This window comes from Idiotropiscis lumnitzeri, chromosome 9 (assembly GCF_059441095.1).
Source record: "Idiotropiscis lumnitzeri isolate Australia: NSW breed Sydney's pygmy pipehorse chromosome 9, RoL_Ilum_1.0, whole genome shotgun sequence".
NCBI lineage: Eukaryota > Metazoa > Chordata > Actinopteri > Syngnathiformes > Syngnathidae > Idiotropiscis > Idiotropiscis lumnitzeri.
The window spans coordinates 11,023,551-11,038,595 of NC_142399.1; the positions used below are offsets into that span (position 1 = coordinate 11,023,551).

The 15,045-nt window shown below is 41.7% G+C and overlaps 2 protein-coding genes across 3 annotated transcripts; one reads left to right on the forward strand and one right to left on the reverse strand.

The window, feature by feature from the left end:
* Positions 1-119: 119 nt before the first annotated feature.
* On the reverse strand, positions 120-7,023 carry LOC148330215 (interferon gamma receptor 1-like). Of its 2 annotated transcripts, none has more exons than XM_088304717.1 (7): positions 6,833-7,023; positions 4,088-4,214; positions 3,780-3,961; positions 3,285-3,478; positions 2,401-2,560; positions 2,192-2,307; positions 120-2,115 (listed from the first exon to the last, which is right to left on the reverse strand). In XM_088304717.1, the coding sequence occupies exons 1-7, from the start codon at positions 6,894-6,896 to the stop codon at positions 1,825-1,827; spliced, it is 1,134 nt and encodes a 377-aa protein (XP_088160843.1). In that variant the 5' UTR covers positions 6,897-7,023; the 3' UTR covers positions 120-1,824. The 2 variants fall into 2 exon arrangements, with proteins under 2 accessions (XP_088160843.1, XP_088160842.1); XM_088304716.1 differs by having other exon boundaries at positions 3,780-3,964.
* A 1,149-nt stretch (positions 7,024-8,172) lies between these two features.
* On the forward strand, positions 8,173-15,045 carry LOC148330216 (uncharacterized). The gene is made up of 2 exons (XM_088305094.1): positions 8,173-8,268; positions 12,906-15,045. The coding sequence occupies exon 2, from the start codon at positions 12,968-12,970 to the stop codon at positions 13,724-13,726; it is 759 nt and encodes a 252-aa protein (XP_088161220.1). The 5' UTR covers positions 8,173-8,268; positions 12,906-12,967; the 3' UTR covers positions 13,727-15,045.

Genomic DNA, 15,045 nt, shown 5'->3' on the forward strand with positions numbered 1-15,045 from the left:
TCCACAAGAGATATTTTGACGGAGAATATGACTTGAATCTACCTCAGTGTTGTTCTTGTTACTCCCTGGTGACAATTGGGCTAATAGAGAACATGTTCAGGCTTATCACAACATTGGTATTTGTTTTAAGTCTTTATTAAATACAAAAGAAAATGGAACAAGACCGGAAAGGCACAACAGACTATAGCGATACTGGACTTAATTGGTTGAGTAGCTTGATTAAAAACTAAAGTAGTCAAAGTGAAATTGCCAATATGTGAGCCTTATATCTCTGTGCCATACAATTCTTACAACGAGAACATCAAAACCAAACATAATGCAACAATACATATGATAGAAATATCCCGGCACTTTTTTTTCTCTCAGTAAGGCCGATAGGAAGAAAGAAAAAGCGTCAAACAACACTTCACTCACACTCCGTCTTTCTCCCTGTCTGTCACCCTCAGCAAACAGCAATTCAATGACTGCCATTGTTACCAATTTATTCTCGTTTGCCTCATAAGGCAAATGGACGACCTATGAAAATTCACTGCGCCTTTTCCCCACCCCATTAAAAACACTGAATTGAGGAATGGCTTTATGATTATTTTTAGAGCTATCCACACTATCTACGTGCAAATCATCTTTAAATGACAAAACGGGGAGGTGTAGAGCCACGTGGTTGGAAGAGTATCCAGTGTGGGTCAAGTCTTTTGTCTGCGTGTATATGTGCATATAATTAGATGAAACATCCTAAAACCCCCTCAGAAAACACGTACAAAAAATAAAACCAAAAAAAAAATAATAATAATAAATAACTAAATAAAAAAACCTAGAGTTTGCAACAATCAAAGTATAGTGGTTCACATAGCCGATTTCCATGCAGGCTGGCGTGGGATCAATTGGCACTCTTGGTAATTGAATGGCCAAGGAGTAGGCAGGAAATACGCCCACCGAGTGTTGAATGTTCTGATTTACACAATCATTACATTTACATCATTAGCGCTCCCGAGTCGAGTTTTTCCACCTATGACTTGATCAGCTCCTCTTGGTGAAGCTCAAGAGCCACTTTCAAGTGAAAGCCACTATATTACAACGTCTTACATGCACGCGACGCTCTTGCTGTCATGTTGAATCCAAAAAGGTAAGCGGAGCTAGGTTGAGTTTAGATTAGCCTTTCTCCTTCCGATGAGCATGACACGACTGTGTTTGGTGACTTGTCCATGGGCCAGATACACACAACGTAGTATATAAAGTGCTGCCTGCATCAGTGAAAGGACTTTCATTGCACTTATGAGTTGAATTTTTTTTTAGAGTGCGCAACGCCTCTTTTCAACCTAATAGTCAATGTTTGTAATAAGAAAAGTGAGCAGGCGCTCATTCGCCATTTGCCCCCCCGGCCTCCTTGCAAATCTTTCTTTAGAACTGAACAACTTGCTTGTTTTCATGCTTTTTGTTACACCGTGAGATGGCGCCCGAACGCAGTGCTTCTTCGACGGCGCAATGTGAGCGGAGGAGTCGCTCACACTGGCAGCTTGCTGACAGTCAATTAAGTGCCCAAATAACGCTTGTCATTAGCGATATACTGTATGTATAGGAAAGTAGTAATATCTATCATTTTTAAGGAAGTGTGATGCAGCTTAGGCACCAATGTTGTTGTGTTGTGTTGAATTTGAAATGATAGTTAAGTTTGGTGGGTAAGCAAGAGCTCCGTGATTGTCCAAAGCGTGGCTCGCACACTTCCTGGAGTGGTTTGAGCGGTGCTGACCTATTAATGCGAATAACAGATGCGACGCTAAGGTGGTAATGCTAAAAAAAAGTGCACTTGTAAGAAAAATCAAACCTTCAGCCACGATAGCCCTCGACGTCTTCTCCGGGGGAAAGCCTGACAACAACGTGGCGTTTCTCATATGCATTATCGTCCCAGGTCTCCGTGTCCTCGTCATCCTTCATTTCGTCGCCCCTTATGTATTCCTGCTGCTCTTCCTCCCCGTCATCCTCCACGGACGGTTCCGGCACTGTGGGTGGTTCAGACTCACTGGGTGACACAGGACTCTCCACAAACATCAGCGCCGTGGATGATTCGGAAACCGGCACGGTCGCAACGGGCTCCGGCTCAATGATGTCCTCGAAGCGCTGCGAGGCGCACACATAAAAAGGGTCCAATGTCAGACAACGGCGTCAAATTGACATTGACATGGATAGAACGCACCAGGGAGTGTGGCAGATTGGACGAGGCTTTGGTCGATTTCCGGCAGATCATGAGGACGACAGTGGAGACTGCAGCCAGGAGCAACAGTGACACCACCAGGGCGATGATGACATGTTCTGCATTAAAATAAGTAAATAAATAAATATAAAACAAGCCACAGCAAGGATGTAACAATTTAACATGAACTGTTGCAATTGAATGCACTCAACTGTTTTCCTGCACGGGCTGAGCGCAGTAGTCCTGCGTGCCATGAACGCTGATCCTCTCTAGCTCCCCCTTGATGGCGGCGCAGTGTTCCTTCTGGCTGGCGTCCACCGGCAGCTTGCGCTCGCACACTTCCTCCGTGCAGCGCAGGTCGGCAAACTGATTCTGCGGTGGAGTAAAGCAGGTTGTAAGAGACGTGGCCACTGGGGGGCGCCAAATACACACAACAATTAATTACAGGGGAGATTTGCTTTCCAAGGCAACCTCTTATTATCCTAATGCCAGTTAGACATAACTACCGCGTGAATCCCTAAAAGCCCTAAAAAAGGTTTAAAAGTTTGAGGGAAAAAAATGAGATAGAAAAAAGTGTCGAGGATTGAAAAGTACCATATTATTAAAAAAGCCCATTCGCTCAAAAAAAAACAAAAAAAACAAGCCAATAATAAATAAGTAATAAATAATAAAAAATGAAATAAAATTTAAAAAAAAAAATGATTGGTAGGTTGATTGCACACTAAATTGTCCTTAGGTGTGAGTGTGACTTTGAATGGTTGTTCGTCTTTGTGTGCTCTACGATTGGCTGCCAACTGCCTGAAGACCGCTGGAATGGGCTCCAAACCAGCCATAGGTCAACTGTATTCTCAAAAGAATGCACCTTTTTTAAAAAAAAAAAGGTTTAATTCTTCTAATAATTTCCTCCTAAAAAAACTACTTGATCCAGGCAAGGATTTTGTGATGATACGTCACAATCAAATCAGTAATTTAAAAAGAAAAATTAGGTGTATTACGACCAGTCGCCATTTGTAAGCACGTCCTTCAAAAAGTTCTTCAAGGGCAATTATTTGAGGGACTCCCGAGCTACGGCTCATTGAGAACCACCGAGTCTTACTTTGCCGAGGGTGACGTCGTATTTGAAGACGGGCAGAGGGTTGTCGAGCCGCTCGTGTCTCCTCTTCCTCTTGTCTCTGGACTCCGCGCTGGGCAGAAGGGCATGCTGGTACGTGAGCCACGGATGCTGGAAACTGAGCAGGACGGAGTTATCCTGCTGGTCCAACACGGTCGCAGGTGGGAGATCCAAAGAACCTGAAGAGAAACGGGAAATATTTTTTTGTTTCTGTACAGTTTCGGCTACATTAAACATCTTGTGTGACTATCTTTCCTGTCTCCGGGTGGTGTTGCTGTTATTGCTTTTTGGGCTTTGTTCTCTTTGTCCAGCAGGTGTTATTATCACCTTCTGCTATTTTCTTCTCTCTGTCTTCTCTAAAGGAGTGTTCTTAAAAAAAGGAAATAAAAGGCAAAGACAAAAAAAAACCTGGAAACTTCAGGACGGAGCACCTGTCTGTTTGGAAAACATGTTAACATAAGAAGACTACTATTGTCTCACATTTCTGGGTGGCAGGTGAGTTTATGTAGTAGCTGAAGGAGATGCCATCAGCGGGAGCAGACTCTGACTCCTCCTCCCCGAGGATGGCGGTCACCATCAGGAAGTAGTCCTCCCTCTGGTCTGACAGGAAGGACACATCCGCCTCGAGGTAAGGCAAGTCCACCCACAGCGGACCAAGGTCGCTGCTGAAAGACAGCGCAACATTTTATCACATAGTTTCTTGCGATCACAATACAAGACGGTATATCAGAAGTAACACGGAAAAAGCAAATCGCAATTTACTATTCAAAGAATGGAAAAACACAAACCCTTGGGAGCTGAACACCTTGCCAACGTCCACCCGGAATCGCAGTCCTGAGGGCGGGTTGTCGTAGCGCCACGCCACCTTGTTGACCAGGTTGCCGCAGTGCAGAACCACATCGCTTGGGGGCGCCACTGAGGAGGTAGAAAGACATTTAAAGGGGAAGTCAACAACCAAACATTCTTTGCAATAATATGTATCTTTGCTCGTTGAAACGTGGCATTCGTTTGTGGAATATGAGCAAAGCAGCAAAATCCAGCCGTTTTTTGCCATGTCAGGGGGCGGCCATTTTGTCACTTCTGTCGACTGAAAATGACATCACAGTCGCTCATGGCTCAGCTAATGACCAATCACAGCACGATGTCTGAAAACAGGTGAGCCGTGATTGGTCATAACCTGAGCAACTGTCATGTCATTTTGAGGTGACAGAAAGCAACAAAATGGCCGCCCCAAGGTTGGCTAAAAACGGGTGGATTTTGTTCCTTACTCATATTCTCTAGACATAATATTCATCAGAATGTGATATGACAGATTATCAGATTCATTATGCGTAAATGTTTCGGTCTGACAGGTTAGGTTAAGATAAAGGCAACTAAACCATGACTTAAAATCAAAGTTTATCTACTACAATTGCAGTTTTTGGACTTTGACTTACAGTCTTTTGAGCGTTCACTTCGACAACCAATGACAGGTGCGCAATATCTCCCTTCCAAGTTTATTTGGATAAGCGCAAGAAGTTGCATAAAGGTCTTTCCAGGCCCCATTTCGGTTGTATGCAACATTGCAAAGTGAGGCCCCTGGTTCCTTGGCGGCATTTCAGCACATATACGTCACCATGTTCCATCACAAATGTAATAAGAGCGATCGCCACGGTTATCAAAGATACGCACACAGGTCACAACATGACGAGGCAAGACGAGACGCAGTAACCGCATCAGTGAGGTTTGCCAGCCAAAAAAAAAAGCTGTTAAACCGCAGCGCTCAATTTGACTTCCTCGTAGGTTTCAATGTCAGTGATGTGGCTTCACTTGCACGTGAGTGTTGTTGTACGAGACGAGAGGACGGCGCTCGGCGTAGGCGCTGCAAAACATGCTGAGGCGGCGTCTGCTTTTCAAAGAAGAGGACAAGGGCGGCGGGCTGAGGGTCTGTGCTGCAGTCTACGTGGGAGCGAGACACCTCAGAAAAAGAAAGTGCAGAGGGTTGCTCCAGGCGTGTGTTTATGATGAGTGACTGTGTGTGCTGAACTTTAAGGGAATACCCGAGCATGTAATAGCCACACTGCGCTGTTAGACCGTTGACATTTTGCTTTCACTTCTGCATTAGTCAATACATGCACAGAGGAAATTCAGGCAACTCCTGTCAATTCATAAAAATGCCACTCACAAACTCAGTTGCATGGAAGTTATTTTCTGTGAAACATTACTGAAAAGCAGGCTCCTTGGGTGGTTGACGTGAGAGAAAATAGGATGTTCATGTCGCAATACGATACAGAAAAAGGTCCGCGTCGCTTTTGGCAGACGCTAACAAGTTGCTCAACGGATGATAAAATAGACACTGAGAAAAAAAGGTTCATAAAATGGATACCTGGAAAGTAGTAATTGGTCTTTTTTTGTGTGTGTGGTTTTACATACACACCAGAGTCCTCCCACGCGGTGCATGTTTACAAAACCAAATTTGGAAGGCATTTATTTTGAAGGGTAATGTTTTAGGATGGCGGCACGGTGGCCGACTGGTTAGCACGATGGCCTCACAGTGAGAGACAGCATCGGGCGTGGGTTCAATCCCAGCTCCGGCCATCCTGTGTGGAGTTTGCATGTTCTCCCCGTGCCTGCATGGGTTTCCTCCGGGTACTCCGGTTTCCTCCCACATTCCAAAAACATGCATGGCAGGCCGATTGAACACTTTAAATTGCCCCTAGGTATGAGTGTGAGTGCGGATGGTTGTTCGTCTCTGTGTGCCCTGCAATTGGCTGGCAACCAGTTCAGGGTGTCCCCCGCCTACTGCCCAAAGATAGCTGGGATAGGCTCCAGCACCCCCGCGACCCTAGTGAGAAGAAGCGGTACAGATGATGGATGGATGGATGTTTTAGGATGAGTTTGACATGTTAATAAAAGTGGTTCGGGACTACTATTCTCGCATTTCTAGGATAATATTACTGTTGAAATTCTGACATTAATATCATCCAAATATTGTGAGTTTTTTTCTGATATTTTCAGGCTTTGATTAACGTTGAAAAAATAAAATAAAATGAGGGCCCGTTTGGGCCCATTGGGTTTGATAGCACTCCAACATCCCAATCAAATTAATTCAATGACATTTTTATAGCACTTTCGACCAGAAAATGAGTCCAAAATGAGTTTACTTCAGTTCACTTCATGGATTCCACTTACTGTAGGTATTTTGGGGCGCGTTTATTTATTACCCCCACTAACAAACCCGCAGGAGACACGCTGTTTTGATTGTATCTGCATTGCGAATTTGAAGCCTTGGGTAAGACTGAAAACTACAAAGGGGAAGTCATTTCTTTATTCAGCAGCGTTTATACTCACACTTTCAATAAACAATTAAATCCACTGCTGTAAAATGACTCCACAAGAAGGTCCCTTTCAGCAGTTAATCGTGTCTCACAATTACTACTTGATTACATGTTGGCGCATGTCTAAACACGGCGAGAATTCGCCAATCCCGAATCGCAACCGCGTTTGCCCCATTTGACGCCCACATATGTGTCCAGGTCAGCGAAATTATTTACCGTGGGTCGAGGCGATTCCCAAGACGACGAAAAGGACGAGCGGCTTCCAACACATGCACTCCATGAGCGGTTTGTCGCCTGCGTCCGCCAGAGAACAGCTGGCGACGTTGTGCTAATGAAGCTAAAGCTAACAACAATGTCAATTCATGGAGTCGACTCCTTTTGGATCCAACTTCCGCTTGTTGCGCTACATCCGGGAGTGACGTCGATCGTTTTTTTAATTGTATTTATATTTATACATAAATCACACACAGGCAGCGCACAGAGGAAAACATAGCCAGGTATACGACAACTTTATTACAATGTTGTCCATTCAATGGATATTCGTTGTATAGTCAAAGAGGCCTCGTTTTCTCTTTGAATACCGCAAACCACCTCAACGTACATTTGTGCATCATTCATTCTCATAATTTTAATTCAACTCAAAATTGTGGTATGAAATTGGAACAGTAGAATTCCTATTTATAGTTGGTATTGTAATTAGTTCGTAAGCAAACAGGATCGTGTTATGGAGACAAATAAAACTCATTCTGACAAAATACAATTTCATCATTACGCATAAAATGTATAATTAAAACCGTAAAATAAATACCCACTATCAGATTATAATTATGGTTATGCCTGTTCATATGCATTATAGTGATGAATACTGTAATACTAATTACAGCAAAAATAATTTACTTACCTGTATGTTCAAAAAGACAATTCAAATAATGACGATTTTCATTATATTTTCCTTAGTTTTGGTTTACTAATACTAACTAAAAAAATAATACAATTACCTGTACATTTAAATAGTAGAATGTCCATTTTTCTTTTAAATATGTGTGTTAATGGTGGTTAATCAATTAATTAAAATTAATTAATGGTGACCTCCCATTGGATGTTAGGCAAGCCCCCTCTCTGTCCACTTTTAAATCTCGTTTGAAAGCACATTTTATTCTTTAGCTTTAGCCTTTCGAAATTAAGATTAAAAGAATAACTCGGCGTTGGAGATATGTTGCACTGTTTGCACATCAGAGACTGACTGTATTTCTAAATCCCCATCCACTCTATACAGTCAAAACACACACAGGTCCCATTTTAGTGTGGTCAGCCTAGGGCACACCTGTGCAACATTCAGCTCATGAAAAATGGGAGCAAAAACAAACGTGTTATGTTTCTATTTTTTGCTCAGTAATTCAAGACTAGTAAACTTCACAAATAGTGTCCTGTACACTATAAAAGCAATGAATCCTTGAAAAGAAATCTGTATTTGCACAGGCCCGAAAGTGCAAAACATACGGCTGAGTGTGCCTAATGAATTGGTGAGCGCAGCGCATACTCCAGCTTCCTTTGCGGGAAACTTCCCACATCCTGACGTCAAGCCAACATGTGATCTTTTTCTTCCCTTGCTGCCTCACGAACCGACACAGTCACACAGCAACTCTTCAGCGGTGAGTTACAAGCTACAATACTCCTACTCAATAGGAATTATCAAGTATGTTGCTTTTAGTGTGAATGTGTGTGCGTGTGCGTGTGCGTGTGTGTGTGGGGGTGTGTGGGTGTGTGTGTGGGGGTGTGTGCGTGGGTGTGTGTGTGTGTATGTGTGGAAAGAGAAGCAACTGCTATATTGTGTATTCTCGTCATTGCATTCCTCTATGTGTGTTACTGTTATGTAATATTCTTATGCTGATATCCTCGTCACATTGAAAAAAATCAGCTGCTGTGGATGCTGGTCTCGCATGTGCCTCTTGACTTTAGATAGATCCCACTCAGACCCGTTCAATGGATTGTGGAGCTGCGTGGGCTATGCAGAGTCAAAATGCAGATACAAGTAGTGGGATTGTTGTCTTGTAGCCAGAGAGGAAGAAACAAAAATTGTCAACATGTTCCACTTGTGGGTTGTGTTTGACATAAACGGAGGCTGTGTTGATGTAGAATCTCCTCAAATATGAAAAATCATCTCCTGTGTGTATTTGCTCATGCCTGTGGAAGTGTGATGTGATCCTCCACAGTCGGGGTGGACAACCTGATGTGGCTCCTCCGCCATGCAATTCTATAAACCTCATAGGAACATTCAATTCCATTATTATTTTTATCTATTTTATATTTGAGAGAAACCCCAAACGACAAAGGAAAAAACAGGCAAGTATGCTTGTTGTTCTTATCGTGAGCGGTGTACTCAAGATGAGCAACATGCACATCATGATCTCAGTTGAAGTACCAAGGCTGACCTGCGAGAGGCAGCGTGGTGCCACAGGAAATCCGGACTGCCAGAAAATACAAAGAAGAAAAAAAAAGAACAGTAGAAAAAGCGAAGCAACTTGGTTCATGTTGGCCACACAAAGAATTAGGTTTACCATGTGTGTTCATTTGGGCCCGAGTGTTTCCCGAGCAGCAGCGTGTCTTTGTATGGTCCATTTGTAATTCAAGTTTTTTTTTTCAACTTTCCAATAACACAAAATAAAAACATAAAAAAAACAAAAATAAAAAACATCAACAATAAATAAATAAATAAAAACAAGTTCACCAACGGACGATACAATTTCCTCGACAACAAAAGGCAACAAAAAGGTCATAACGGTCAACTCAACTCCTCCTCAAAGTCCGAAACAAACGAGTAACATTCCTTGTATGGTCCATTGATTATTCCACGCTCAGTGTCGTTTTTAATTTTGCTCGAGATGTAACTGACACGAAAACCAGACAACAAGCAAGCAATTGTGAAGCTGAGAGAAGATGGAAAATCAGAAAGTGTCAACATTGGTAAAAAAAAAAAAACAACCAAGACTTCAATCATGCTCGCCATATTTATGCTTTCATGTCAAACTAAGCTGGCGAAATAAAGGAATTGGTCTTGCTCTTCCGATATTTTTGCACGGGAGTGTAAATTTAGATTTACAAACAGGCAAGCTACCATGGAATAATTTCAGGCTTGACTGTTAATGGAAAGAGAAAAACAAAAAACAAGACACTGCTGCACTGCCTGGTTTTGTTTACAACCGCACAAAATGTATTTCGACATGCTGACGAGACAGCAACATCTCACAGGCTGTAATCAGTTTCATCGTGAGAGATCGCAACAACAAGCAACGTAAACAACCACAACCATAACATCAAAAAAGCACTTTTTAATCCAGAGGGAAGACAAATTCTGTAAACGAGTGAATTTGAAGACGAAAGAGAACGTGGGGGAATGGATTTCTCGAAAAGACACCGTGTTCTGCTTCGAGTTCATCCAAGGCCTGAGCAGGAATGCCGCGGTCAAGTGTGTCTGCGTGCCTTTGCCAAAATGGATGCGGCAAAGTAGCCAAACCAGGAAATGTAATCTTTTTTCAAAGACTCTGAACTGGATTTCCCCCCGAGAAAGCAGTCCAGGGCCAACCGTAATTATCTTTAATGTGTAGTTCAGTGCAGGGTGACAAGTGTAAGAATGCTCGCTATGATACTCAAGAAAGGAAAATCATGGTATCTAAAAATGTACGACCGCTACTACATTTTGCACTGATTTTAAAGTGATTATTCTTGTTTCACGAAGAATGTCTTTTTTTTTAAATATCTTTTCTAGTAAACAAAAACAGAACCTAACCCTTTGATATTCTATAACACATTGATATTTTACATTTTTAAAATAAAAATAAAACGTTTTAACATTTCCAAATAGTATTTGCTGTATAAGCCATGGAAATAAAAAGTTTTTAAAATAATGCCCTCAAAGTTCCATACAAGTAGCAGAGGTTAACTTTAAACAAATGTATAATAAATATAATTTATACTGCCAAATTGTGCCATTAGGTTCCACTGGGGGATGTTTTACATAAAAAAAAAAAAAAAACAAAAAAAAAAAACCAGACACACGCTTTCAATGTTCAAAATTGCATATTTGCCGAAAAATACCGTATGGTTTTATATATTGTGCTAAAAAGGGAAAAAAAAAACTAATGTGCAGCTTGTAATGCAAAATCACACAACTATATGCCAGGGGTTATTTTCAATATAATTAATAATAATAATAATAATAATATTAATAATAATAATAATAATAATAATAAACATTTATTTAAAAATGTTTTTCATATTAGTATATTGCTAAAAACATATTCAAAGTAGAGTGAAGATATAATCCTTAACCTATCATAAAAAAAACTTAGAACTAATATACTGTATGCCAGGTGATGTTTTATATTTAAAAACACAAAAGATAAAGAAAGTAATTAGTTACTTGGCTAATAGTTACTCTTGGTTGTATTTTTGTACAATATCTTTAAACGCAGCTGTGTTTAAAAATATCCACCCCACCCCCCTAAAAATTCCATTTCGCTGCTTTAAATAGTTTAAAATAACATATTTCATAGAAAGCAGCAAACCAAATGGAATGCGTGCACTTTTCCACTGATAACATGACAATTTTATTGTGAACTGGATCTCCTCTCAACTGATTTTTTTGCGTCAAGCTGAGGAATAAGCACGTTACAGTGTCTATATATTTCCTATCATCTTTCCTTTTTTTTTTCTTTGTTTTTTAAGAAATGCTCCGAATTGATGAGGTCAGCAGGTGTCCAAGTTGCTCCCCAGTCAGTAGACGTTTACGTCTGCCGTGATCTCGAAACCGAGTCCGTGGCGACGGACCTGATTGAGTCCAGATGTCTCCACATCGTCTCACTTGTTGGCAACGAGGCCTGAGAGACGCGCTCATGTGCTAAGAATCCACGGTGCAAAACCCGAATTAGTGGAAAACACATGTGAAGTCAAAACAAAAGGAAAGCTCCCATTCACCGTCATCATAAATTGATGAAAAAAAAGTTTTTCTTCAAAGCTGCTTGACTTGAGTATTGGCAAGTCATTCATGTGATTTGTTTGTAGCTGGAAATATAAACGAATCACATACGTAAACAGATTGAGACACAAGCTACCATTTGAAGAGTAGCTGCCTCTGTGTTACAGTGCACTCAGAAATGTTTTTTTTTTTTTGAAGGGTGGAAAAATTATTTTAAAAGTGGCCAACCAAATTACAAGCAATAGCAGCAAGTTGCATCCATTAAACGTGTGCTTCTGTTAATACTCTGCATCCAGTTGTAGCTTTTGTCCAAAATAGAACATTTTTTTTTCTCTCAAGAATTCTACACTTAAAAGTCCAAGACACAAGTTTTTTTTTTCTTAAAAGCGGAACTCTCACCCAAATTTTGCTTGCAATAAGATGTGCTCCCACCAGTCTAAGTACAATATTATGATTAATAATGCCTTGGTGGAATAATAATTCATGTCAAATTGCTGAAATTTTATCCTGTACCGTACTACTCAATGCGAGCCCGAGGACCCTTTGACGTCAATTTTAGTCGACAGCAGAGGGCGGTATCGGATAAAATGACAGCTCCCTGAGATTCATGAAAAATGAGTCGATTAATCCACTTAATTATTATTCCACCAATGCAATATTCATCAAAATATCATGCTACGCTCCAAGTTATCCATCCTGACTTCAGTGTCATTGTTTCATTATTTCCACACCAACATCTTTTCATGTTCGCCGCATACTCGCTGCAGCTGTTCTTGTTACTGCCACCGTAATTCAAAGCTCAGTCATTTTTTTTTAAACTTCTTGTGCCATCTGTTGTCTTTAGTTGGAGAGATGGTAGAAAATCTTTCTTTCAACAAAAGTTGCCACCAGTAGTCTGTAGAAGTGAGGGCACACGAGTGGGTTGTAAATTGGCTTTTAAACCTAAACTCAATTGAGTTATAGCAAATAAAGAAAACAAAAGTAGCAAAAGTGTAATCAATGCGTCCCTTGTGAGGATAAGCGGCATGGATAACGATTGGATGGATGGGCAATTAAAAAATATATGCCTTATCTCTGGTAGCAGCCTCTTGCGAAGACAATATGTTGTTATCACATGCATGCTGGGAACTTGGGAACTCATCTGGTTTATATTTTCTTTTTTAAAAAATGAATTTGCAAAGAATACAATTATTTTGTAGCACGAGAACAACAATAAATGGTTGGTGTCGGCGCATTCGCAGCACTCAATCGCTTTCACATTTTTGAAACATCTTATCAACTTTGATGACATTTTGTTTCCCCATCTCGTTTAAGGCAAGCAGGTGTCGAACGCGAGTACGCGTGAAGATGGTCGCCGAGCTCCGTCGCCGTTAGCGATGGCCTCCCTGGGCCCTCCGGCGTCATTCCTGTGCGCCCTGCTGTGGGTGTCGGTGGCTCCCCAGCGCTCGGACATGCATTTGGCGTACGTGACGCAAGACAGCTTCTACTACTACTCGTGCAGCCAGGAGCCGGACGCGTGCAACGAGGCGTCGCTGGACGCCTGCTGCTGCAGGGACATCACGCCGCCAACTCTGCGGCCCCTCCCGGCAACGCACTCCTCCTCGCCCGTGTTCCACATGCGGCGCCTGACAGTGTGGTACACGTCATCCTGGAACGCCGCCCGCCTGCTCAACAACTCGGAGGTGCTCCACCTCACCCTGATGGATTGCGGCAGCGGCGGAAGCTGGCGCAGGGAAAATGGCGCCCCGCTTTTGGAGGGACACTTTGCGGTGCAGCACCTGGAGCGACTGAGCGTTATCGACTTCCCACAAATGCCCCAAAGAAAGATGGAGTCCGAGAGCGACAATGACCTCCATTTTGACCTCGACAGGTGGGGGTGGAGGGCCACGGCGCAGGTGCAGGACATTTTTCTGGGTCGGGAGCTCGGGGCGGCATTCCATGAGCAGGCTCGGCTGGGCGTCATCCACGGTTCGGTGCTGCAGGGTGGGGCCGCCGGTGTCAAAGTTTACACGGTGCAGACGCATATCAACAGCGATGGCATGATGCCATTTCCTGACCTTCAACTGCCCAAACTGCCGGAAACTTCCGTCATCTATGTCAGCTTTGTGTACCGGAGGGAGCAGCATGAGGATTAAACACATTGTAAGTACGGGACAGGGAGCAGTAGTCGTAGTAATTGGCCGGCTTTAAAATCTGCAAAAAGCAGCTCAGTTTTGCCAATTGTTCTTCTTACACATTACAGCATAAGACAAAGATAATGACGTTCAAAAATGCCCCCCTAAAAAAATGGCAAAACAAAAAAACATTTTTTTGCAGATTTTTCCCTCCTAGTTAAACAGTAGTAATGACATAAAGTAACATCAAAGGACCTAAAAATATGTTATTGCATTCATCATATTTAAAATAAATAAATAATAGCCGGCCAATTAAATGGTTATTTCCATTTTTGCCAAATATCAGAATTGGCTTCAACTTAAAAAATGTTGCTTTGGACCCTAGGTACAAGTGCCCCAAATGAGGAGTTTTTGCGCCTTTAAGAGGCAGGGCCTGGTTGAAAGGTATGTGATGTCAGCAATTCTGAGCGAGCTGTGGCCGGCAGCATCTCATCCGTGACTGTGCTCATTATGTTCAGGTATTTTATCGTTATTCCAGCATTCAATAAAAAGTGCATTAGCAGTCGTGGCTCTCCTTTCCCACGTATAAAGGCATAAGCAGTACTCTCAGACACTTTTCCAATCGTTACAATTTTCACAGATTATTATTAATATTATTACTTTGTTTAATATGATTTTTAAAAAAATAAAAGTTAATTGATTTATTGTAAACACGAAATGAAGTATTTTAGATCTACATTTTACGATTTAAATACAATAAATATTTGACTACACTATATTAATATGAATTTAAAAACAGAATCAATAATATATAAAATTATAAATCTTTATATTTTTTTTTAAACCTCGTCGACAACTGACCTCTCGCGCATTTATTCCTGCAACATGTCAATAACGAACACGCGCCACCAGGGGGCGGCAGATCCACGTGAGCGTTCAAGCATGCCTGAACGCAACAACGGGCGGAACAGTGACCTCGTGATGAGCAAGTCTTCCTTACTGTGCGCAGGTTGAGAGTTCAGATCTTTCTTTTTTTTTTTAATTATTATTATTTTGTAAGCATGTTATTCCCGTAGTTACGTGGCATCACACCAGCCTCCCTCCACCTTCCCTAAACACACAAAGCCAATGTCATCTTAATTGAGGGCTAATAATTGTCCAAAAGTGTGAATGTGACCTTCGTCTTTATGTGAATACCTGGCGACCAGTCTGTTACTTTTCTATATGCTGTGATATTGAGTGGCGACCAGTTCATTGTTTGTCTAGATGTGTTATGTGATTGACTAGCATTCAGTGAGTTGTATAAATGAAATGCTCTGCATAAATAAAACGTTCTTGAC

Coding starts and splice junctions, on each gene's coding strand:
- LOC148330215 (XM_088304716.1), bottom strand. CDS start 6,896: ATGGAGTGCATGTGTTGGAAGCCGCTCGTCCTTTTCGTCGTCTTGGGA. Junction 2,561..3,284: donor ACGACGTCACCCTCGGCAAA/GTAAGACTCGGT, acceptor ACTCCACCGCAG/AATCAGTTTGCCGACCTGCG. Junction 2,116..2,191: donor CCAATCTGCCACACTCCCTG/GTGCGTTCTATC, acceptor TGCGCCTCGCAG/CGCTTCGAGGACATCATTGA.
- LOC148330216 (XM_088305094.1), top strand. CDS start 12,968: ATGGCCTCCCTGGGCCCTCCGGCGTCATTCCTGTGCGCCCTGCTGTGG.